The 26,826-nt window shown below is 36.8% G+C and overlaps 2 protein-coding genes across 2 annotated transcripts in view; both read right to left on the bottom strand.

Annotated features, from left to right (window-relative positions):
- The window catches only part of LOC135084768 (talin-2-like), a 164,299-nt gene extending 148,700 nt beyond the window's left edge, over positions 1-15,599 (bottom strand). Inside the window, exon 1 of the mRNA XM_063979506.1 lies at positions 15,340-15,599. The gene's annotated coding sequence lies outside the window, so the exon portion shown is untranslated. The remainder of the gene's footprint in view (positions 1-15,339) is intronic.
- Positions 15,600-24,213: 8,614 nt separating this feature from the next.
- Positions 24,214-25,065, bottom strand: LOC135084766 (trypsin delta-like). The gene has a single exon (XM_063979505.1). It carries the CDS (start codon positions 25,063-25,065, stop codon positions 24,214-24,216), a length of 852 nt encoding a protein of 283 aa, XP_063835575.1.
- Positions 25,066-26,826: the final 1,761 nt, after the last annotated feature.

Here is a 26,826-nt window from a genome sequence, read left to right as displayed (position 1 = left end):
ATTGTATTTTTTATTTTTATTTTGACAAACAAAATACTTTGTGAATGAAATAGGATAAAAATGAATGTTGTTTTGTGATTAGTACATTTAATTAAAAAAATAAATTTGTGTTAAGATTTAGTAACAAATCTTATAAATTTGCGACCGTAAAATGTATGCGCCTCTTCTGAGGCGTACAAAATGCTTGATTATTATACAGGGTGTTAGGTAAATGGGTTTATAAGCCGACACTAGCCCATGTTAACATGTGCATATTAAATGGTATGGTGAAGTCAGAAAATTGATATCATCATTTTAATAATTTTAATTTTCATACTTTAATAAATTTTTCATACATAAACATTTTATTTTGTATGAAAATTAAAATGATTCACCATACCATTTAATGTTAATATGGGCTAGTGTCGGCTTATAAACCCATTTACCTAACACCCTGCATAAATAGGTACTTGTAATTATTTTTATAAAAAAAAGCGCTTACTGTTTAAAAAACAACACATCGCGGCATCGTCCGTTTATTACTGTGGCACATTCGCGACACCCCCGACGTTTGCATGTCGAGCGCATACCGAGATTTGAATTTCGAAGGAAAGCTCGTGTTTCGTCCGTTTATATGAAGTTACAATACTGTATGATAGTATTACCGTGTCACTACACAGATCGTACCTACAGATCTTGAGCTAACGACCGTTCAATTGGCACACATTAGGCCACAGTTAGCGCCTGAGTGCACTCGGTATTCTCACACTCGGGTGCATAGTATCATCTCACACTGTGCACTCAAGATGGTTGAGGATATTGCCGGATGACATCACATGCACATCACACGGCGAAAGATCACAACCAGATGTTGGCGTGAAGAAATAACTTAGTTTAGAAGATAACCAAATAGATAATATGTATGTACTGGTTCGTTCGTTCGTTTCAGCCGAATGACGTCCACTGCTGGACAAAGGCCTCCTCCAAGGTTTTCCACAATGAACAGTCCTTTGTTGCCCGCATCCTTCGTACGCGTGGATCCCGTTTTACCCCTTTAGGGGTTGAATTTTGCAAAATCCCGTCTTAGTGAGCACCTACGTTCTAAAAGGAACCCCCATGCAAAATTTGAGACTCCTAGCACTTGTAGTTTCTGAGATTTTGTGATGAATGAGTGTGTCAGTCAAAGCTTTCGCTTTTTATAGATGTTAACTTTTAAAAAAAGTTTAAAAAGTTTGTCGTAGGCATTTTCTATATCTGACTATCTGTATCGTGCTTGTAAATATTATTACATAGAAACGTCGTCAACAGAACATTACATTATTGTAATAGTTTTATTCCGACACGAATTTATTATTATTATGGATGAATCATTGTTATTTCATTGTTGACTCATCCATGTTAATGGGAAATAAATAATTTACGTTGAATTGGAACTGGAACATGAATGGGTTTCAGAAATAATCACTGGTTCTCTCAAAACGTTGGTTTCAATTGTAATGGAAGTAGACAGGCTAACTTTAGGACTAGAAACTAGAAACGAAAATGAGATGAGTCATAAGGTATGATGTGTCGGCAAGTAATACCTTCTCAATAAAAAGGCAGTGAAATGAAATTAAATACATAGTTTATTCAGTACATAGCCCCTTTCCAGGGCACTTCTTGTACACGTCCCAATCCCAAATATAGCTTGCCCTACCACCACTTCGGGACGAGAAGAAGTGGCAGTAGAAACTCAGTAACCTCTGTCAGCCTCTTTTTCATTCCAATACAGTAGTTTGTGGACCGACGATCTGGTAAAGGTCGCGGGAAGAGCCTGGATGCGGGCAGCGCAGGACCGTGCATTGTGGAAAACCTTGGAGGAGGCCTTTATCACAGCCTTTATCCGGCAGTGGACGTCATTTGGCTGAAACGAACGAACAGTAGTTTGTAGCTTACATGACACGTAATAAGTGCGAGCTAGGCAGGTAAAGTCCACGCACTTGTCATTTATAATAAATAAATAAATAAATAAAAAAGAGTTGCAGTAATTTATCTTACAGTTACATCCTCATTAGAAAACCCACAGATTTTGCGGTTAGACTCCGTCCTAGCAGTCACCAATAGAGTCTTAAGGCATACCAAGAGTTCCGTCATCATAAATTATTTTACAGTAAACATTATAAAGTGTTTATACTGACCACACCTTTGGTTACTTGTCTAAATAAATAAACAAGCGTACTCTTTTTTCCATCATTGACAGGTTAAAAAAGGCGCCAAACATCATCACCGAACACCGACCACAGTAATCGTATAAGGTAAAACACACAACGATGATTATGTCATGATGATTGCACGGCCTTGTCGTGGGAGGCCGAGGCAAAACATATGTTTTCTGTTACTTATTAGTTATTTAGTTCAAAAGGGAGATGATTCAGTTTGCGGTGAAGTAGTGGACATTTGACAGGTATTGTGACCACCTCATGACGTCATGAGGTTTACTTTTCCACTAGCATGTAGCGAGGAGGCTCCTCCGGTGGATTTATAGATACATTTCTTCCTTTTCAATCCGTTTTATGAGCCTAATATCTATAAGCGAAAGATCACTGATTGACTGACTCATCACGAAATCTCAGAAACTACAAGTGCTAAGAATCTAAAATTTTGGGGTTCCTTTTAGAACGTAGGTGCTGAGAACAGATTTTACAAAACTCCACCACTAAGGGTAACTCTTACGGGATCCACGCGTACGAATCGCGGGAGGCCGCTAGTAAAAAAATAAATGTAAAAGAACGAATATTTTTATATTAAAGGGTTGCTATTGATACAAAAACATCTTCAGCCATTTATCATTAGCTTTCCGAGCCACGTATTGTTCCGATGACTCATTTGGGAATAACGAGCTTATCTATTCAGTACGAAAATAGACCAAACATATTTTGGTACGCTATTCGGATGATGTTTGCAGAGGTAAGTCTCAAGATGATTTGATGATGCTTTACAAAAATGGTGACTGAGTTTCTTCCGCTACTTCTTCTCTGCACCAGCCGATATGTTGTCCCGAAGTGGTGGTAGGCCAAGCTATATTGGGACGTGTATAAATGCCCTAAAAAGGGCCTACATACTAGAATTTGTACGTACACGGATAAGAAGAAAGAATAAAAACCGCTCCATACAATACAATCTTATAAGATGTTTTTTTTTGCCAGAAATGTGTAGGATCATGGAAAAGGACATAGAATTACAAACTGCAAGGTGGTGATAATAAAAATTTTGTAAGGCGATTAAATTAAATTCCGGCAGTTAGAAGTAAGATAGCCAGTTCCTCCGTGGTTGAGGATTCTGGGTGAAGCTCGCTTCCACCTTCTGCCTGATCGTCACTTACCATCAGGTGAGATACAGGCCAAGAGCTTCCTCGTTGTGGATAAAAAAAGAATTCTCATGTTGGCGATAAAATCTAATAATGCGTGCGCTACATTTCCAGTAACAAACAGAACTCCACGCTGCAAAACTGCAGGCAAAAACCTGTTCGTTCGTTCGTTCGGTTCGTTTCAGCCAAATGACGTCCACTGCTGGACAAAGGCCTCCTCCAAGGTTTTCCACAATGCACGGTCCTGCGCTGCCCGCATCTAGGCTCTTCCCGCGACCTTTACCAGATCGTCGGTCCACCTAGTAGGAGGCCTGCCCTGTCTAGACGTGTGTATTACAATATTTACCGCATTTTCCTGTAACATGGCGTAACATATTCCTTTATTATGTCAAGGTTGATTCGCGCTGATTCACGCTCCCATTAAGCACTAATTGCAGGCCCATTCATGCCAAAAATCTAATGACTCATAATAATTATACTACAGCTTTTTCTTTCGGCTGTGCGCGAATCAATTGTGTATTGCCATCACATTTTTTTACTACGGAAACTGATACATTCTTGACATAGAAAAGTGTAGGTATAACACTAGTTTACTGCCCACGGTTTCACTAGAGTGATTTTGGATCTGAGTGCTTAAAATGAGTTAACATTTTAGGTGTGCTCGCTAGTGAGTGCGCCAAAAAAATCTATAAGGTTTTTAGTTCTTGAAAGTAGCCGCTTGAGTGCTGTACAATTTGTCATACATTTAATGACATTTTTTACATAGTCGAACGAAGAAAGTCCACACGATGAAATAAAACCTAATTAAGATGATTTTTGCTAGAAATAAGAAATGGAGACAGACATGGGATTACTTTTTGTCGCAAAAACTTGAAGCTGATTGAGCACAAGTAAACCCCAGAGGTTAAATTCATTATTAAAGAAGGGTCATTCCATCGTTTCGGGTGTTACGTTCGTACACACATATTCAACAATTTCATGTATTTTGAAATAGTATTTTAATAATGTTAGTGCCTTAATCTGTCCGTTTTTAGTTGTTTTATCTTAATAATAAAGTTTGTACAGCTTAGAATGTAGGATAACGAAAATATGAGTCGAAAAGTGTGCGTTTCGGGCGTTACGAGATTTTGCCTCTATGTTCTGACTGTTGCTGCATTTACTCGAAATTTAGCGAATTTTCTTAAGGAATCATACCTAAAACTTACAGGACTTCTAAAGTATGACATTTACAAACCATGTAACATACAATCACTGTTAAACAAAACGTTTTACTATTTTTTTATAAATTTTTTCTTTGTTTCGGGTGTTACAATGGTTCTGTTTCGGGTGTTACGAGTACGAAAATTCAACTCGTTTTATCGATAAAATCGGTGTTTTATTAGTCTCTAGGTACTACAAAATAAGGAGTACAATAAATAAACACAAATAGAGCGAATTCTGGTTTGAAATTACGAAGCAACTTTTTTTTAAAAATATACAAAGTTCAAGTTTAATTTTTCCTCAGAATATAGCTTTTTCTATTGTTTTTGGCTTGAAATAGCATTACTTTAATTTCTAATTACGATATTTATTGGAAATATCAAACATCGATACTTTTTAACAATACCTTAATTTTAGTGTTAAGTCGACATTTAAAAAAAGTCTTAAATTGAGAAATATGACTCCTTTTCCGACGCCAGCGCTAGTGGGAGGTCAAAGGACCCTCACAGTAATACTTTTTCACTTCTCCAAGCAATATACACACATTATCGACATATAAATAAAAATGTAATACCCGAAACGTTTCGGGTGTTACAGTTTTTAATCAAGAAAGAAACATACTAAATTAGTATCATGCTCAGATATTAGTTACTATTTGAAATCATTACTACCATGACCTTACTTTTACCAAATATTGTTACCCTAATCCATGTGTAAGGTACAATAATAAAACAAATACCTGTTTTTCTGTTTCGGGTGTTACATCGCCGAAGTAACAAGAAAACACACTTAAAACTTGATGATTATCAATTTTTTTGGGACTATGACGCTATCTACCAATACTATGATAAATACCCTCGAATCATATAGTGGCAAAACGTTTCACAGATTGATAGTTTTTTTTAAAATCCTATTACAAATAATTAGAGAGAAAATGATCATTCAGACAGTTGACTTAAGTATAGACTTTGAAGACTAATAACTTAAAAATTACTTGTTTCTTTCAGATTTTTTTTGTTGCACATTATAATTTGGAGTGTTTACTTACAAAATTCATCAGATTTAATGCGAAAAGAACATATTTAGTTTTTCACCCTCGGTAACATTTGTCATGGAATGACCCAGAAGAAGAACTGATAATTTTAGTACGAGTTAAAAAATTAAACAGTAGGGTTTAGGAATTGAATCCCTAGTCCCTACTCGTATTTTCTGAAAGTGTTTAGTTAAGGTATCGAAGCATATTTTCACCTCAATATCAGAAGGATTTTAAAGACAGCCTGTACCTACATCTTCTAACTTTGATCGCGTGCTACGCGGTCTACAAAAGTTTCTTCTAATGAGACAGCGTGTCTAATAAAGTCCCATACTTTAATCTACATCCTACATTCCGTTACACATAACATAAAGGCCACACATCAAAACATTATTTGAAGAGAGCATATTAAATCATAGCGTTTGATTCAAACTTGCTTCATCGAAATGAGTTCATACTTCTGGCCGTCAGCCAACGAACATTGGTCCATTGGCCGTCGTTGGGCAGTTGGATCAAATGTTTGGGCCACGAATTAGCGTCAATTAAGATATGTGTGGAGTCCATTAAAGTGGATTTTGGTCTATTACAGACACAAAGAACACGAGTATAGCTATCTCACTTAGTTTCCGACTAAAGTCACAAAAAATATATGGATATTATAAAACTACTAGAGGCCGGCGCCCGCGAGTCCCGCGACTTCGTACGCGTGGATTCCGTTTTACCATTGGTTTTACCCCCATAGGGGTTGAATTTTGAGACTCCAAGCATTTGCAGTTCCTGAGATTTCGTGGAGAGTGAGTGAGTCAGTCAGTGTCCTTTCGTTTTTTGTAGTATAGATGGAGTTCTTTAAACACTTTGCCCTAGCCCTTTCTCATTATTTGGGATCGGCTCTCCTCGTTCTGAGGCGCCAGAATAGTCTGTCCTAAGTTGTCGAAATATTTTAAGTTTTTTATTTGATCAAAAAATGTGCTCTTCACTACTTTATCCAGCTTCAAACCTCTCTACATGAAATGCGTTTAGTAGCATGCCGTGTGAAAACGTAATATAAAACAAAACAGGCAAACAGTACCTAACTAGGTCTCTCGCATTTACTCGTATAAATTGTAGTTTTAACGTGTAGATTAACAGTATATCAACGGACCTACATAGGTGAGGTTATAGGCATAAATAGGCGTCTGACATGACATTTCTAGGTACAAATTATGACTATAGATAGGTGTAGCACTTTTAACTCAGTCAGTGCCTGAAGCAGCGGCACGGGAGGGTAATATTGATATTTTATGACATGACAGAAAAATCTTTTTTTTTATGCATAACAAGGCAGGTAGGTATTTGGCCGCAAACGCACCTGGTTATAATTGAGATGCAGTCTAGGACGGTACATAACTGCCCTGTAAGTGCCTATTCACTCTCGACTTGAAAAGGCCCGGATTATACGAGTAGTGATCAGGAAAGACAGCAGAAATTTCAGTCGAATTCCAGTTCCTAGCTGTGCGCATTATAAGACTTATCGAAACGCTTTTATCGAATCTGAAGCATATCTGACGTATCGCTGACATTTGCCGTTCCAAAAACACCTTCCCATACCATACTGAGTTAACCTTTAATTAATAATCTTTAAAAAAAAAAAAAAACCTATAGTAAAACTTGGTTCGTCTGCAATACCGTTGGACTTCTCAGAACCAATGTAGAAAGGTTTGGCAAACACAGCTTTGTTGTTTGAGTGTGAACTGATAGGTATTTGATTAGTCTACAGTCGCTAGCGCATCGGACTATACACATTGCTGTTGCAAAACCGTCTCTATGACTACTGCATAAGATCCTAGTTGCTCAGCTTATCTGCTGCTATCCTACATAGGCTAAGAATGCATCTGTCTATTTGTTCGCATATCAAATGTATGGGAAAGTCTTCTTATGGTTTAAATGCTTCCACTGTCTAAGTATTAGATCATTAATTGAAAAATTCGAACTGCCTAAGGTGGGAATCAAACCCACGGGGTAGTGAGTGCTACATAGCTACATTGATGAAAAAAGCGCAGTCCTTAAAAGCTTATTATACACTTGAAAATTTCGACTGGTTCATCCAGTGTCTAAGTAGCTCAGATGAAGAGCAGTCGCCCCGCAAGCAAGGTCGTGGGTTCGATTGTTAGGTTTTTTAAAGTTTAGTTTAAGATGCAACTCTTAACGCTGGATAATAACTCTCTCGATTTAGTGGTCTTGGGTTCGACTCCAACGAGGGACTTAAAAAACTGAAAATTTACTAAACGCCATGCGTCATAACATGATAGACGCCGATTCATAAGAAAGGGTAACAAACATGTTTATTGTATTACAATACTAGAACGATGGGATGACCAATGGTGTGTTGGTCATTGATATCCCACGTCCTACGAACGATGACTGTCTCAATGACTTACATTACATACGAAATTAAACGATGATTTCTTGGTAATGAGATTGAACTAGAGGCAAGAGGTGACCTAGATTTAATTCTAGGATTTAATAGCAGTCCTTGAATTAAACAATGCAAATAAATGAAATAAAAATCCTCTATCTTTCTTGATTGAAAACTACATCTTTTCTGGAGGTAAAATACGGCCAAAAACCTGAACTAGTCAATTTGGACTTCACTGTTAGATCGTTTCATCCACGAAGACGCGCCCCACCAATTTTTGGTCGAGGGAAGCGCGGGTTGCGGGGAGTTTGATCCGAGCGTCATTATTGTAGTTGGCGTGTGTACTCATCACATGGATAATTTAGCATGTACTTACCGATAACACGTTTACACGTTACATGTTTGACATTAGCGGAAGAATGGTGGGGCGCGTCTTCGCGGATGAAACGATCTATACCTATGGTGCAGGTTGCAACAATTAGTCACAACCCTGATATCAGAACTCCAGAAGTCTGATTGAAGTTTAATCAGACCTCGACACATGTTTGTCCAACCATTAACACAAACATTCTAGATTTCAGACAAATCTATCGTACAATTGTCTGGAGGTCACGGCGTCTTCTCAGAAGCTCGGTATCAATTGGCAGACCTTGTGAGACAGAAAGTATCTGTCGAACTCGACCGGCCTTCGGGCTCCAGTTTAAGGCATTAGATTTGACGGGTTCAAAGCAAAATAATATTAATTAACCCGATATTATCATAGTTTAGACCCGGTTTCCACCAAAGCAGAGAGAAGAGGAGATGTGTTTGAAACCAATCAGGTTTTGCTATTTCCACAACACCTCTCTGCTCATCTTCGGTTCAGCTCACCTCTCTTTTTCGCTTTGGTGGAATACGGGTCTGTAATGGGATCTATTTTGCATGACTGTTTTAGTCAAAAAGACCCAATGGCTGCCATTGAAACTCAACCAAAATCCTGTTCTTACTAAGAGGTTTCATTTTTAACGCTGTTTCTTTTTTTGATCCCGTTCCCATATGGTGCTGGCAATGGGTCTGGTTGGAGCATACTACAGGAATCAAGGCAGCATCTTATCGAATCAGACAGTACGCGATAAGGCATCGCTGGGTTTCTATCATTTTCTTTAATTTAAAATCTTGCCAGAATGTACGTGTGAATCGCTTCAGTTTATAAATTAGCCGCAGGTTACATCAGCGATCGATTTAGCGAGTCAGTGTCATCGGTTCACTGCATCGGTCCGTTGCGATTGACCTAATTGATAACAGAACTGTCCGAATCTTTGACGAATAAAGAACATGAGGTTGACCTTTATGAAGATAGTCTTCTTTGGGGATATTTAATTGTCGATAAGTCAAGAAAGAATGCAGGCCCCTATCGCCCTATGGCTGAAATGATGATAAAGTCAAGGAATAGCGGATGGGGATACATTCTCTGCTCTTGACTTTGGACAAAAAGACACTCTTTGATCCGGGGAGATCAATCAAGCCAAATATCTTTCGCACCTTGGTTTATGTAGGCGCCGCATATTATTTTGAATAAATAGCATGCGGCATTTTGGCGCCTCGACTAACTGGCGCCTAAAGATTGCTCTTCAAGCTTTACGCTACAGAATCTACAAATAGGTACAGACAGAAGCATGTACGTAATGGTAGGCAGGAAAGTTCTTGAGTGGCGATCACGAGCCGGAAGACGTAGGCCTCCCACTAGATGGACCGACGATCTGGTGAAGGTTGCGGGAGGTGCCTGGATGCGAGCGCCGGTCTTCGTGGAAATCCTTGGGGGAGGCCTTTGTCCAGCAGTGGACGTCTTTCGGCTGAAAGGAACGAACGAATGGTAGGCAACGGCCACAAGGTGGCAAAATAAACTAAAGGAAGGCCGCCCCTGGAATATTAACCCTAGAGGCGCGCTACGTATTAATAATACATGTATTTTGATATTTTTAACTTATTTACAAAACATTCACGCACCGCGGGTTGCCGACCGCTGAACTAGACCAATCTATACCTAAGTAAGTTTGAATCGATATTTGTTTGAACCCCGTCCAGCAGTATGGACTGACATTGGATGATTTTGATGCTTTCTTTGATAAAGCTGAATCAGACAAGATTCGGGCTAACGGGGCATCGAAAAGGACGTATTAAATGGCTAAAATTATTCAACGCAGGCCGAGCGGGATCCGAAATCGGCACAGGATGCCGATTACAAAACTGGTTTATTTTTCGACAGTATAGGCATTTAAGCGTACATGCTGTCATGCTTGTATAATGCTTGTAGTATTATGTGGCGCGTTGAATAACATGTTACGTGCCGCGGTGAATATATTGTGCCCCGGTTCGAATCCTGGTCGTGTCACATTCAGGAAAGCGAGGGAAAAATCTATGGTAGTTGGAAAGACAAGGTTAATTCTTCTAGAGTCCCAGACCACAAAAAAATGAGATAATTTTGATTGTAATTTTGATCCTACCTTAATTCATTGAGATTTTGGGATCATGTATTAATTGAAAAAAAAAATCTATAATATCAGTATTTATAGGCCCTTTACAAGGCACCATAATACGCCCCAAGTACAATAGCCTGCTCTACCAGACCAGAGTCAATAATAGTGGTATTGATGATTTATAGATGCAAAACAAGAAGTTCAAGCAATGTTGGAGTGTCTGTAGACCAGCCTGGCCAGCCAGACAAGTATAAAACAATTTATTAATTCCATAATAGGGTCATTCCATGACAAATGTTACCGAGGGTGAAAAACTAAATATGTTCTTTTCGCATTAAATCTGATGAATTTTGAAAGTAAACATTCCAAATTATAATGTGCAACAAAAAAAAACTGAAAGAAACAACTAATTTTTAAGTTATTAGTCTTCAAAGTCTATACTTAAGTCAACTGTCTGAATGATCATTTTCTCTCTAATTATTGGTAATACGATTTAAAAAAAACTATCAATCTGTTAAACGTTTTGCCACTATATGATTCGAGGGTATTTATCATAGTATTGGTAAATAGCGTCATAGTCCCAAAAAAATGGATAATCATCAAGTTTTAAGTGTGTTTTCTTGTTACTTCGGCGATGTAACACCCGAAACAGAAAAACAGGTATTTGTTTTATTATTGTACCTTACACATGGATTAGGGTAACAATATTTGGTAAAAGTAAGGTCATGGTAGTAATGATTTCAAATAGTAACTAATATCTGAGCATGATACTAATTTAGTATGTTTCTTTCTTGATTAAAAACTGTAACACCCGAAACGTTTCGGGTATTACATTTTTATTTATATGTCGATAATGTGTGTATATTGCTTGGAGAAGTGAAAAAGTATTACTGTGAGGGTCCTTTGACCTCCCACTAGCGCTGGCATCGGAAAAGGAGTCATATTTCTCAATTTAAGACTTTTTTGAAATGTCGACTTAACACTAAAATTAAGGTATTGCTAAAAAGTGTCGATATTTGACATTTCCAATAAATATCGTAATTAGAAATTAAAGTAATGCTATTTCAAGCCAAAAACAATAGAAAAAGCTATATTCTGAGGAAAAATTGAACTTGAACTTTATACAGGGTGTCCCGTAATGTAACGTCAAGCCGGAACTGGGTGTTGAGGCAAGTTATGCTGGTTATCAGAAAAATATAAAAAAAAATCTATGTGGCATTTTGTCAAAATAATAGGCATTTAAAAAAAAACAAAAAATTCTACTCCTGGTGACGGTCTTTTTACTCGTGTTGCCACAAATCTTCACTTTTTCCAATTTTTTTTTATGTTATGTAACCCTGAATAATGCTTCTCTAAATTGTTATCAAAATTACAAAACCAGCTGCTCCAGCTTGGATGAAAAAAATACATTATTCCCAAAAAAAATTTCAAAATAAAAATTTTGCCTAGTTTAAACTGACTGTACTGAAAAAAAATTGTACTACGCGAGTGTGGCAAGTGACGTCATAATTTGGCGCATTTAGTAAGGATTCCAAAATGGTATAACACTTGGTAAATTCTTGCTGTAATTGTCGACAATTTTTGGTTTTTTGGAAATAATCCCGTTTTTAACTTTATCTACCTTGGTTAAAAATTATTATTCAAATGTGAGCAAAATTCAAGTTTCTGGCTTAAATGAGGTGGAGAAGCCATTTTAAAAGGTATGAGCGGGACGGAGAGGGCCATCTTACCAAGCAGGGATGTTATGGATATCCGTAACCGTAACCGAAACTATCGGATATCCGAAATAAAAAAATATCCATAACCGTAACCGAAACTGATTCAAAAGTTACGGATAGTTTCGGATAAAGGCGGAGTCTAAGGGTACAATTATTCCAAACTGCAAAACTCTATGAAATCTGCAGTATACACGCCGCAGCTGCAATGCCGCGCTGCCGATTTCATAGAGTTTTGCAGTTTGCGGTCTGCGGCCCGTCTTGGAATTGTACCTTAAATCTATATTTGTTACCAACTTGTCTGGCATTCCCTGGCACCATCTAATATGCCAGCCTGTTTTACCTTTATCATACATAGGTGTCGTCTTAGTTGGTACATAAAGTAGCTATGTGGGTCACGCAGCATCTTGCTATTTGAATTATACCTACATTTTTGAAATTCTAATAATTCCGTAACCGAAATTATCCGAAACTTTCGGATAATCTGAAATGATTTCATATGCGTGACCGTAACCGAAACCGGTATAATATTATTCTAATATCCGTAACCGTATCCATAACCGAAACTTCATATCCTTATTATCCCTGTTACCAAGTACAAGTGCAGGCAGAGCAGGTAGTAACGGCGCGCACGCACGGGTGACTTTTGTCACAGTATGTCAACTACTAATTACTGTCATGGTGACAAAAGTTTCTGTGACTTTGTGAATTTTGGGCACATTAGAATAATAATTTTTAACCAAGGTAGATAAAGTTAAAAACGGGATTATTTCCAAAAAAACAAAAATTGTCGACAATTACAGCAAGAATTTACCAAGTGTTATACCATTTTGGAATCCCTACTAAATGCGCCAAATTATGACGTCACATGCCACACTTGCGTAGTAAATTTTTTTTCAGTACAGTCAGTTTAAACTAGGCAAAATGTTTATTTTGAAATTTTTTTTGGGAATAATGTATTCTTTTTATCCAAGCTGGAGCAGCTGGTTTTGTAATTTTGATAACAATTTAGAGAAGCATTATTCAGGGTTACATAACAAAAAAAAAAATTTGGAAAAAGTGAAGATTTGTGGCAACACGAGTAAAAAGACCGTCACCTGGAGTAGAAATTTTTGATTTTTTTTAAATGCCCATTATTTTGAAAATATTCCACATAGATTTTTTTTTATATTTTTCTGATAACCAGCATAACTTGCCTCAACACCCAGTTCCGGCTTGACGTTGCATTACGGGACACCCTGTATATTTAAAAAAAAAAGCTGCTTAGTAATTTCAAACCAGAATTCACTCTATTTGTGTTTATTTGTTGTACTCCTTATTTTGTAGTACCTAGAGACTAATAAAACACCGATTTTATCGATAAAACGAGTTGAATTTTCGTACTCGTAACACCCGAAACAGAACCATTGTAACACCCGAAACAAAGAAAAAATTTATAAAAAAATAGTAAAACGTTTTATTTAACAGTGATTGTATGTTACATGGTTTGTAAATGTCATACTTTAGAAGTCCTGTAAGTTTTAGGTATGGTTCCTTAAGAAAATTCGCTAAATTTCGAGTAAATGCAGCAACAGTCAGAACATAGAGGCAAAATCTCGTAACGCCCGAAACGCACACTTTTCGACTCATATTTTCGTTATCCTACATTCTAAGCTGTACAAACTTTATTATTAAGATAAAACAACTAAAAACGGACAGATTAAGGCACTAACATTATTAAAATACTATTTCAAAATACATGAAATTGTTGAATATGTGTGTACGAACGTAACACCCGAAACGATGGAATGACCCAATATCCAATAATGACCATAAAATAACATTAATGGACAGGAAATTAGTTATCTTCATTAACACAATGAATTAATTAATAAACATTAATGCATTGTATAATTGTTTAGTGATAAAACATTTTCCCGTTTTATTCAATGAATATCAACCATATAATTGTTATAATATTGTTGAAAAATAAATAAATTAGTCCATAGCGGTCACTATTGTATAATGTTGTCTCATATTGTATTGTTATAAATTAGCAAATTAAATCAACATTCCTAAGATAGTTATTTAAAATAGATAATTAATTTTAAGTTGATGTTGAAAGGAAAAAATTAGGGACATGGATTAGTTATTGATTGAGAACTGTCACACCCTAACACAGCTTCTAATAATGTATTGACAAAACAAAAGAAGATCTAGATTAATAGTGCATTGTCAGTAATAATATTGGGGTACATAATAATGCTAAGATTAAATCATAGATTAGAGTTATAGATATAATATTGATAAATCTAGAGTAATGAACATGTTAAAATTAAATAATTTTGTAACTTCAACGGAGTAAGATTGATGCAATGTTGAACATTGAAACAAAATTACCAAGAAAGGTCAATGCCTAACGTTCATAATAATTCCAGTGCATCTATTAATAATTAAATTAGTATGTACAGAAGATATGCCATTAAGATAATAGGTCAACACTCTGACAAACCTAATAAGTAAGTATTTGTTATAAGTATACACCAGGCCAGACTAATTTATTAGTTTCAATGTTTACACTGAGAATTTTTTTACGATAACATGTTTTTCTAACAAGCCAATGTAGCGCAAACTAACGTGAAAAAGGCCATTCTTTCACAGTTCTATTTAAAATTTGTGATGTCATACAAATTATGTAGGCGCAAGACAAGGCCAAAAAAGTTAACAGGGGAACTCATTAGAACGAAAATTATACCCGAAAGAATTCTTACGAGGGCAGGGCACCCTACCCGACTCGCTCGGGACTTCCGCCCATAGAAATGTAAGGAAATCCCAAGTTTTTCAGACGTTTGCTAAAGTACTAATGTCAACAAAGCAAAAATTATCTATTAAGCTGATGACGCCTACACGAGTTAATAATTAGGAATTGTGCAATGATGCTACAGTTCACGAGGAACAAGAATAACGATAGAATTAGGTTACAGAAAGCTTGCGATCGATATATTTATACGAAATCCTGAAAGGCTCCTACAAGATGGCGGGAGTGCAACCCGACCGAATCACGGAGAACGGGAACAGTAGGAAGTGCACCGCTAATGAGACGACCTAAATTCGGTCGGGTTATACATCTGATCGCACAGATGTAAGATTTCTCATTTCCTACGCGTTTTCTGTAATGTTCACAGGGTTGTAAACATTGTATGTGATGAGTTGGGGTGTTAAGTCTCTGTACTCACCGTTTTTGTGTTCCATTAACGCGTAAACATCACAAAACACTATTTTTTTTGCACAAGCACTCACACGCCCATACGGTATGTAACAACATCACGAGTACAACTGCGCCCTCTATCGATTCACAATGGCAGCTGCAGTGAGTTACCTGCTGCTATGTTCACGTCAGTGTTAATTTTAATTTTGAGACCACACTTTAAACTTTATTTAACTTTAATTCCAATGAAAATTACTAAAGTTAATTAAAATTTTAGGCTTAGGAATTTAGTATAATACTGGTCAGTTCAGTCTGACTAGCAGAGCGCACACTAGAATAAGAATTAAGCGTCCAGTATTGATTTTTGCTGCTGATTCATCGTATTGCCGCGTTTTCGCGCAAAATGGGAGCAAACTTTGACTCATAGTTATTTCTGTTTTCTCAGTTAGTCTACAATTTGATTGTTACTGCATGTATCTTGTTAGTTATGCAGGTTGAACGGTGGCAATGCCATTTATGGTGACTTGTCACCGGTTGTCTTGAATCGAATAAGAATCCACAAGGTTTAGCGTAGGACAGTCGCTAAGCTGTGTTAGGAAAGCCAATTATTAGATTGTCGTTGTAATACGGCCTACTTAATGCCTACGCTTTAAATACCTGAACAAAATAAATTAGTTTACTAAACCTTTTGGCCACGTCCCTGTACGAAACTTAATTAATTTTAAATATTTGGATAAGTAATGTAGTGTCATGATTAAAATAATAAAATTCTACAGCAAAAATATTCGGTTCGAAAAAAAAAAACAACACGAGAGGTTGACTGGAACTACTGGAAGATAATACCTTAGCTGCTACTTACTTTATTATTATTTTCTGTAGGTATTAGGACCCTAAAAATACTTTCTGAACTTTACTAAGGATAATGAAATTTAAATTAAGTATGCAAGACAGCACTGCGGTCGCGGTTAGTTTACCAACCGCAATAAACATTAATTTTGGCGCCATTAAATCTTAGGGTGTGGCTGCGACTATAGCAATGCTGCGAAAGCTTAATTCCACCACACCACCCACGCCACAATAATTACCTCCAATAAAAAAACTTTCTTCATTGTCGGTTAATTAAAAACTGAGAGTGAAATATTTCAATGAGTCAGTTCATTTTGTTATCTACCACATTTAACCGTGAATATTATCACAAATCGATAATGCGATATCTATGGTGACATAATCCATGTGAAAATCTCCTTCCAGCTGTTTCATAATCAGTATTAATCAGTAGAGTTGCCACTGATAACATTAAAATAACATTATAACATTATAATGGATTGGCAATAAATTATAACACAGATTTATGCTGGCGCCTTACAGAAACTTTATAGCAATTTTGCACTGCGGTGAAATTGCGGCGCGAGTGTACGAGCTCAACTTTACATTGGATTTTATTTTAAAATAATTTTGACTTTGTTGTTGTCATTTTTTAGACGTTGTACAAATTCAGGTGAATGCCGTTATAATTCAATGCACTTGTTTATGTTCAATTTCATTTGAGGAGGTGACGAGACGACCTCTAAGGTATTGAAAAGGTTTTAAAAAACTCTACTACATCGTTACTAAGTGTACTTAACAGTGAGATAATTAGTTTATAACTGGCTCGTCTTTCTAAAAAAACTTAAAAAAAACTTTTCCCAAATACCTAATTCAATTATGCAACGCGAAAGTTTAAAATTGATTATGAAAAAGAATTCTCAACTTCACTTTGCATCCACAAATGCCTGCAAAAACTTCAATAAATCTCTCAGATAAATAAAACGAGATTGCCAACTCGCAATCTACTTTATTGTATCGCAAATAGCTCGCAAGTTTTACAACTTACTTGCGATAGCATCTAAATGTATCTGCGCGTCGGATGACCCTCGCATGGCTGCATCCGATGCGCTTCATTGTACCCTCAGTCTACGCTGTTGTAGAGGGTGTGTATTCAGTAGCGGCGACATTAACGCTTTCCTAATTATGTAAGTATAGTAATAAGACACGGGTCTTAACGCGACGTTTATTATTGACTTACATTATTTACGTCGCGTTAAGATCCGTGTCTTACTATTTTAGTTGAAATGGAACGCGAAAGTTTAAAATCTTATGTAAGTAAATATCCAAAATTGTTTTTTACCCTACCAGCGCTTCGTGACTACCACTTGTCTAGTGCTGCGAGAAGAAGCCCTCGAGCGCCGCAACAAAAGTAAATCAGTCAGTGACCACCACTGTTTGCCGGTTGTACTTAATATTTTTAGAAACCAGTTACTGTACAGTACGACAGTCAGTACAGACCATGCTTCTCCCTAATAGAATACAATGTGACCCTTATGGCTGAGACGAGAATGCGTGAGAGCTCTAATTATTTAATTAATGCCGTGCTGATAGGTATAATAATATGTCTAAAGAATTGATTGAGATGTCCAGATTCGAGCAGTCCAGTGGCAAGTAAGTTCAAATCGTACTTAAGGCAGTAGCTTATTCATCTTGCATCAAATAAAATCTTGTTAAGCACTTATAACCCAATCGAGCTAACAGCGCACCTCACTGGAATGTGACTGTCTCCCACCAGACCTCCCCGCGTTTGCTCCATCCGTAGTCCGTACCAAAGCGATGTGTCGAGCGATGTGACGTTACGGCCGCCAGGTACGCAGTAAACTCAACCGGGTTGTATGAAACTTAGTTACCGATTCCTTTTTTTTTACGCTAGACAAGGCAGGTATTTGACCGCAATCGCATCTGGTGTTAAGTGAGATGCAGTCTAGGATGGTACATATCTGCTCTGTAAGTGCCTATTCAGTCTCGCCTGGTCGATTCTCGCTGCAACTGAGTCCCCACCCTCTCGTGAGGACAGTTCGCAAGTTATGAATAATTTTATGTAGCAAAAACGTTGGGGTGGCCGCCATTATCCCGCGAAAGGGCCAAATTCTTGTTTATGAAATGTGCAATCGCCAAAGTGACGTTATCGCTTTTGTTTCGATTGCGTTGAGTGCTTTAGTTAATTGGAAAATTAATTGTTGTTGGGATTTTTCAAATTGCATTACTTTGATAAAGTGCTGTTTTAACTTTGTTTATTGGTAAAGTTTAATGTCTGTATTGTTTGTTGGATGTTTATGGGATTTGGTCCTTCTCAGATTTGTGATAATAGTCACAAAAGCCAGCTAAGTATTTTATGCATTTAATTCCCGTTTTCACCATCAATCCCTAATTTTTAAGTGACCCCTATGAAAACAAAATTCCAGTTATGTGTTAGTAGTTAGTAGGGGTCACTTAAAAATTAGGGATTGGTGGTGAAAATGGGCATGTCTTTTTTTTTTTTGTTTAACAATGTTTCAACAGCATTTAATGGTACATACTTAAATGTGCAGGAAGATACAACTTGAACATAAGCCAATTAAAGAAACACATTCTACTACTACTACATTTAAACAACGTTTTTTTACACATGTCGACATCTAGACACACATCTGAACCAATTTTGAAAAAAAAATTGGTAATAAAGAGAGATAGACGAGAAGAGCAGCTTATTAAGTCACCAAAAATAAGTGTAACATGGGCTTTTTTTCTGGGAACTTACCGATTATAATAAGTTGGAGCTCTACTCGTGGATATTAATATTCATTATGGTGTATTTTTTAGTAATTAAAACTCGTTTCATATAACTTTTTATGCAAAAAAACCCTTTGATTCGTCTCTGAAGACAGGAATAGATCATTGCAGAGTTTTCTTTAATAAATCTATACTATCTATACTAATATTATAAATGCGAAAGTAACTCTGTCTGTCTGGCTGTCTGTCTCGCTTTCACGCCTAAACCATTGAACCGATATTGATGAAATTTGGCATAGAGATAGTTTAAGTCCCGAGAAAGGACATAGGATAGTTTTTATCTCGGTTTTTGAAACAGGGACGCGCGCGATTAAGTTTTTCTGTGACAGACAAAATTAGACGCGGGCGAAGCCGCGGGCGGAAAGCTAGTTGACAGTGTTCAAGACTTAATAAAATTTCTTAGAGATATAAAGAAAGATACTCAACCACAGGGGTCCATCCATCCACGGACCCTTGCCATCATGTCTGCGGTCCATAAAAGAGTAGGGACGATGAAATTTATGGCAAACGACTCGATTGTCTTCGAACTTCCGATAGATTCTCATTTGATAGTTATCTGGGTAATTTATTGTATGATTGAAGTTAGTTTAATAGATGTTGATAACCAAAGTTATCAAATTCTAGGGGTTGATTTCGTCGATTGCGTCTTACAAGGGGTCTATTTGGATGAAAAATTTTAGGTCCAAGACCTTCGTACGAAATAACAATTAAAATACTCAATTAATCTCTATGTAGTAAGAATAAGAATAAAAATTTCTTTGAAAATTATAAAAACTTGAAAAAATCGAACTGCCTAAGGCGGGAATTGAACCCATGATCTTCCGCTTGCCGGTTGTCGTGGGTTCAATTCCCGCCTTAGGCAGTTCGATTTTTTCAAGTTATGTATAATTTTCAAATTAGTTTGAGATGCGACTCTTAATGCTAAAAATTTAGTATGTAACTGAGAATTTATTTATTGCGGTAAATGTCTCTTTTTCATTAAGTAAATGTTTTTTTTCCTTGGAAGTGATTGTAAAGATTTCTTCCTAGCGATAAGACCGCCTAAGGGCACTTCTTCGAAATCGCATTCTTCGGCTGATTCATATGGACAAATTTCAAATTCAATTTTAGGTTTGTAACATAGACTCATATGAATATAGGTACACCCAATAACATATCTTTGGATAAGGGACTCGTTTTTGTAAAGTAGTTTTCAAGATATCGACGTTCAAATATTTTGTGTCCATATGAATCAGAATTTGTTACATATTAATAAAAAATGGAAATAAAAGGACATCATCCATTTTGGTCCAAAATCAAAAGTGCCGGCCAAAAAATAAAAGTGCTGTATTCTGATAGAATACGTCCGCCTTAGCATTTATTACTATGGCACCAAAGCTGTAGCACCACTGTGCATCGTGGTATTTGAGTTCTAAAAATATATGAAACGACTGACTTTGATCTCAAATACTACGACGCACAGTGGTGCTACAGCTTTGGGGTCATAGTAACAAATGCTAAGGCGGACGTATTCTGTCAGAATACAGCACATTTTTTTTTATTGGCCGACATTTTTGATTTTGAACAAAAAATGTATGAATCGTCGATGAATTTTAGATCTCAAATACTCGACGCACAGTGGTGCTACAGCTTTGGTGCCATAGTAACAAATGCTAAGGCGGACGTATTCTGTCAGGATACAGCACTTTTTTTTTTATTGGCCGACACTTTTCATTTTGAACAAAAAATGTATGAATAGTCGATGACTTTTAGATCTCAAATACTCGACGCACAGTGGAGCTACGGCTTTGGTGCCATAGTAACAAATGCTAAGGCAGACGTATTCTGTCAGAATATAGCACTTTTTTTTGTTGGCCGGCACTTTTGATTTTGGACCAAAAATATATGAAACGTGGATGATGTCCTTTATGATATTTATATACAATTGGCTCTAAATTAAGAAAATAATCATAGTATAACAAAAACAATGATCTATTGTTATGATAAAATGCAACGATTCCACAATAATTCGTGAAAAAACATTTTTTTGAAACTTTAGTATACATCCATAATATTTTGTCATCATCATAATCATTTCAACTGAACATAAGCCTCTCCTAATGATTTCCATAATGACCGGTTGGTAGCGGCCTGCATCCTGCGCCTTCCTGTGGGAGGACGTTCTACGCTGAGCTTTCCGGCACGTAGCTTCCATTCCAGAAACGTGCTATCCCATCGGCCATCATTTCTGTTTACTATGTGTCCTGCCCATTATCACTTCAGCTTGCTAAAACATCGGACTATGCCACCATGCGACTTTAGATCGTTTACGGATCTCCTCATTACAGATTCGATTGCATAAAAAAAACAAGCATAGTCCACTCCATTGTACACTATGCAACTTTGTGGTTCGTAAGCCTACAGTGAGAGGCCGCTTTTCAGTACAATTTGTCATCACTGATAAACACACACTGGATGTAGACTTTCATCTTATGGCACTAAGGTATTTTAGATGACTCTACTGAGCTGTATCACTTATTCAAGCTATTGTTGTTAAGACGTCCACCTACAAGGTGAAGAAGGTGAGATGAGCTTATAGAGGTTGTGGCAATGGCAATCAGTTAATCTCGAAATCATTGGAGGCCTATGCTCAGCAGTATATTATTATGTGCTATGGACGCCATAAGTGTAGCTGAAATAATAATAAAAATAAATAAATCGTTGGGCAATTTTATACAGCGCCATTTAGCTACAAAATAAGCAACAAATATGCTTGTGTTATGGTTGCTAGCTTAACGGATATACTACTTATTTACTGTTTAAACACAAATTATTCTTAACATAAAAATGATAATGTTTTTTTTATTCATAACAAGACCGCAATCGCACCTGGTCTTAAGTGAGATGCAGTCTGGGATGTCATTCTTAGTTAGAAAAAACCCTTTTTTGGTGCTTGAAAGACCAAAAACTAATTTATTTTATGATTCATATAGGGCCCTGACCATATGAATCACGCACAGATAAATCAGTTTTTTGCCTAAAATCGAGCAAAACTCGTCATACATACAGACTACAGTGTTGTCATTTTTCTACATGATTATATAACCCAAAAGCATCACAAGAAAGACAGATTAGATTTTTAATGCAATAATGTAATTTTATAAAGCAGGCATTGTAATCAGCATGCCACCTGAACCAAGCACAGATGAATCAAGTATTTGCCTTCGTCACACCGGGTTCTAAGCCAACCAGCTCCACGTCTGCCTTCTAGCTCATCCGTTGCAAGATGGGCTTGCCTCCACGCCAGAAACCAGACTCTCATGATTAAAACCTGACCAGTTATGGTCAAGAACAGCTCACGCCATATGAATCAGTATTTTATGCCGGACACTGCTTATTTATTTTTTTGCAAACAAACTAACTTAATAAAAATTATGACACATTTTTTTGTAGAAGGACAACTCATTAGCTTTCGAAATAATTTTAATTTATATTGATATATCAAAAGGAAAATGCTACATCAACCATTTTGTTCCGGAAAATGGCTAACGGACACACCATATGAATCAGAGAATCACACTTCAAATATTTTTATTTTGTATAAAGACAGCAATTATGTCAAAAATGTTATTTGCGCCAGATAGGGCTATAGCTAAGCTATACGAAAAAAAATATTGCATGCCATTATGTTAGTTGGTTACAGAACTATACCCAAAGACATCGAAAATTTTGCCTCCGAAGAAATACCCCTAAATTGTGCTGATTCATTTTTCTATAACTTTTATTTATCTCGTGTAAAGTGCAGTAAAGATAAATCTCGTGTAGAGCGCAGTAAAGATGATTTTTATCAATTTTTCTGTTTGTGTTTTTTTTGGTGAACAAATGTCTTACATGTTTTTAAATCAAGGTGAAAGACATGACCCGAAACCTTTTTGCTATCGGTTGTAACATGTTTGCAGTTTTCTTCGTGCTTTAGGTAACGCTTACAAAGATAGGTAAGGTACTTACAATATAAATTATCAAACCCAAAATCTTAAAAAATTTAGACGACAGACAGAAGGAAGGCCTAAACTCCTCCCTCTTTATGTCAGTCCCCTAGACAAACTAAAGATTTCGACAAAGCATTCACTTAGATGCGTGAGAGTCACAAGTCTGCACAAATATTGCTATTATTTCGAAGGGTCACTTTTGTCCTTTTGTCTAAACTTACTAGAAGTGACTTGAAAAGTTGAGAGGCGAAGCTCTTTAGCTCCGTCTTACTCAAGGGAATAATGCTAGAGGTATGGAATAGTATAAAAATAAATAAGAAGCGTGGTGTGCTCTTCTTCAAGAAAGGAGATAAATATCTTACTGAAGTATTACAGACCCAACTCACTTCTGCTTCTGAGTCATGTTTAGGTACACAAGATGTTTTCGAGAGTTATTCGAATTGTCTCGTTCGGGAGTTCGATGACTTCTAGGCTCCTGAAAAAGGCTAACTAATATTTTGTTCCGGCGTTTCTTCTCAGCACTTGCCACTTTACTTTTACTTCACTTTTGTTTTGAAGCACTGGTAGGGCCCAAAAGAAAAGGAGACATGTATTGAAAGTGCCTATTAAGGCTTTACCTTTTTTTAAATTATCTTTGACGTTCATAAAACTGCCAATATACGTAAAAAAAAGAATAAATATTTTTTGATATCGGCCTCTTTCTAACTAACTATACCACATCCAGAACTATATAGCTTGTGTAAGACAGCCACTCCAATAAGTTAATGTAGCCACTGAGCCGCTAAGCCGATTTTCAACATTGACGTCGAGCAGCGGTCATCTATCAGTCTTAATATAATAATTTTATTGAGAAGGTTAATTGTATCGATTGCTTCAGTAAGCTACTGTAGCGTATGAGACGCTTACATAATTTTGGGAATTTTTATTAGGAATTCACGATAAATTGATCAACAAATATTGGGTAGAGTCACTGGTTGGTAGAGGCCAATTTTATTAAAATACCATGTGTGGTTATTTCTTAGTGCAAATGCAAATAGATCAATCAATTTGAGATTCAAACTAACTACCTACAACATTACTTAATCTAACGGGGGTTCGATCCCATAGAAAAATGTGCACACCTATTTAATAAGTAGTGTGCATGCACGTAATATTTGTTTAATTACTACTATGGGATGGTTGGAATGGAATGTATTATTAAAAGAGCGCAAAATAAAGTGTAAAAATAATTTAATAAAAACAGTAAATGTGTGTGTGTGAATAAATAAATAAACACATTAAAAACTTACAAAACATCACCCGTAATACGTTGTGTGCGTCGACCGTAATATCCAGTTGGAATAGTGAGAGACATTCGTGAAAATAGCCAATTTAACATCACAATCTCTAGGCTTCACTGCTAGTACTCCCACAACTTTATCACCAGAGTATATCGGCCCGAATTCATGAATGAAACAGTCCTCGTAGTCTGATAAGTCCACACAAATCAACGTCTCATCCAACTCCACGCCGTAGCTCTCGAAACACCGCGTTTGCGACACCACAGCCACCTCAAATTTATCGAAATCATTCGTCAAATACATCTTCTTATCCATTGTAGATACAGTCTTCCACACGCTAGCTTCTGCTTCTTTGACTCCCTTGTCATCAAACACAGAAGGCTTCATTGTGAATGGATAGAAATCCACATTCAATTTCGCGATCGCAATATCGTATTTTGGAGTCGGATGACTGGCGTTGAATTTCTCGTGTAGCCGCCAGAACAATATTGGGTAAGTATGAGTGTAGTTTCTGACGAAATCATAGTACACTAAGACTCTATGTGTCGACCCATACCTTCTGCAATGTGCTGACGTGACCACCCACTTGATTAAAATAACGCTGGCAAAGCAAGAAAACGACCAGGTCGAGGATGAATTCCTGGTTATTGCAGCGACATATGGGAACCGTTCTGACATGGATTGTGAGGAATTATCAGTCAAGGATATCACTCCCATGGACTTGGCGAACGAGTAGACCCCTCCTCCAGACATATACTCCCGTTTCTTCTCCTGCACGGTGATTTCTGTGGCGAACTTCACCATGATGCAGACCGCCATAATGGCGACTACTATGAGGACGGTCAGGATGATGCAGGCTGCCTTCATTGTGGATTATCAGCTTATTATTGTTTTACGGCTTCAATGGTGCGTATTTGAAGCACACTGGTTTCGCCAATGTCGAGTGTTTAACGAGACACGGTGGACAGTGAAATTTGAAGATTGCCCGGTGGTAATTTATTTATTCCATGTTTCATTGAGTTTTTTTTGTTAGTAACACAACCTAAAACAATGCGAGACAATCACAGTAAAGAACGACACAAACAAATAATTTGTAGATCTGGTACAAAAGATTAAAAAAGGGATATAGGATTAATGTGAATTATATTTATAGTTTTATTTTATATGTATTATCAGCTTTTGGAAGGTGTAAACTTGGACTTGTCTCGGGTGACGTGAGTGTGAAGTTGTCACGTTTGTGGTAGACGAAGTTACAATTTTTTTTGAAAGTGGAGGTTTTTAGCAAAGAGGATTACGTAGAGCCATAGAATATTTCCTTTATCTATTGATTTTTTAGGTTTCGAAAAGGTTTGAAAAAAATTTGAAAAAGTTAGGGATTGTGCATAATCTCCGTAACTGAAATACGCCTTTTCCTAAATAGGCTCTAACTTAAATTTTTCATTTCATATTGTAAAAGTATTTGTTGAAGCTTTTAAAACCGTTGTATGATCTACCTCAGTAGGTATATAAGTACTTAACTCACTTTTCCAACAACGGAAGTCTTTTAGGTTTAGTCTAGTTAATTAGTTACATATTCTAGAAATTAATACATAGTCATAAATGACTGATTCTTGAAGTTGATACAAAGGAATTGTAAAATGGTCCCCTGAAATTTCGTTAAGCTGAAAATTAAAATTATCATAGAGATTTTCTGTGACAGAGTAAAATCCACGCAGAGTAGCGGCACGGTGATAATATCATATACATATTACCGTGTGGTAGCGGGCAGAAGCCATGGCTAACATAAAGGACGCTAAAAGGCGTCCTGTCGATATTGATACACACAAATTGTTGCTAATCCACGCGTCTCAATAACGCCATAAACTTTCCCCTCCGATCCTCCACGGTTCATAGACTAATGCTCTATGGTTTTCATTGTTATCTCCCTATATTTTTTCCCATTTATTTACCACTCTATCACGCAGTATTAAGGTTGGATTTCTAATATAAAAAGTTATAGCAATTGAATTATTTTTTCTTACAAATGACTGTCTAGAATCCACGCTAGGAACTAATGATGCATGCAAACATTAGCCGTGATTCTATTCGATTATGGTGATTTTTGGTCGTAAAGTATCGGAATTACGAGATTTTTGTAGGGCTTTTTGGTTGTAGAAAGTTGTGATTGTTTTGAAAGTTAGTTTTTTAATGCAAGAGCAAACAAGGACTACCACACAGCATGTTTTAAGACAGATGACTATAAAACGTTCTAAAAGTTAAAGAACAGACAAGGCAAATTCAGCATGAATGTCCTGAACAAAGTTTCTAATGTTGTCTCGAAGCGCTGGTAGGGCCCAAAATATAAGGAGACCATGTAAAGTGTTAAGGGCTACCTTTTTTACCCGACTGCGCCAGAAGGAGGGTTATGTTTTTTATTTACTATATTTTGACGTTCATACATGCCACTAGTGGACTAAATTGAATAAAATATTTTTGATTTTGATTTTATGATCCTACACTGAACCATCGTCACCACCGGATTGCTGATTCTGATCTTTGCCATTTACCGTTTCAAAATCGTTCATGATTCCATAATGAGGGAGGTAGGGGACAAATGACATTGCTCACAAACAGTCCACAATGAATGAG

The sequence above is a fragment of the Ostrinia nubilalis genome, chromosome 27 (genome assembly GCF_963855985.1).
Source record: "Ostrinia nubilalis chromosome 27, ilOstNubi1.1, whole genome shotgun sequence".
NCBI lineage: Eukaryota > Metazoa > Arthropoda > Insecta > Lepidoptera > Crambidae > Ostrinia > Ostrinia nubilalis.
Note: the sequence above shows the minus strand (reverse complement) of the source record. Positions and strands in the feature narration are given on the sequence as shown.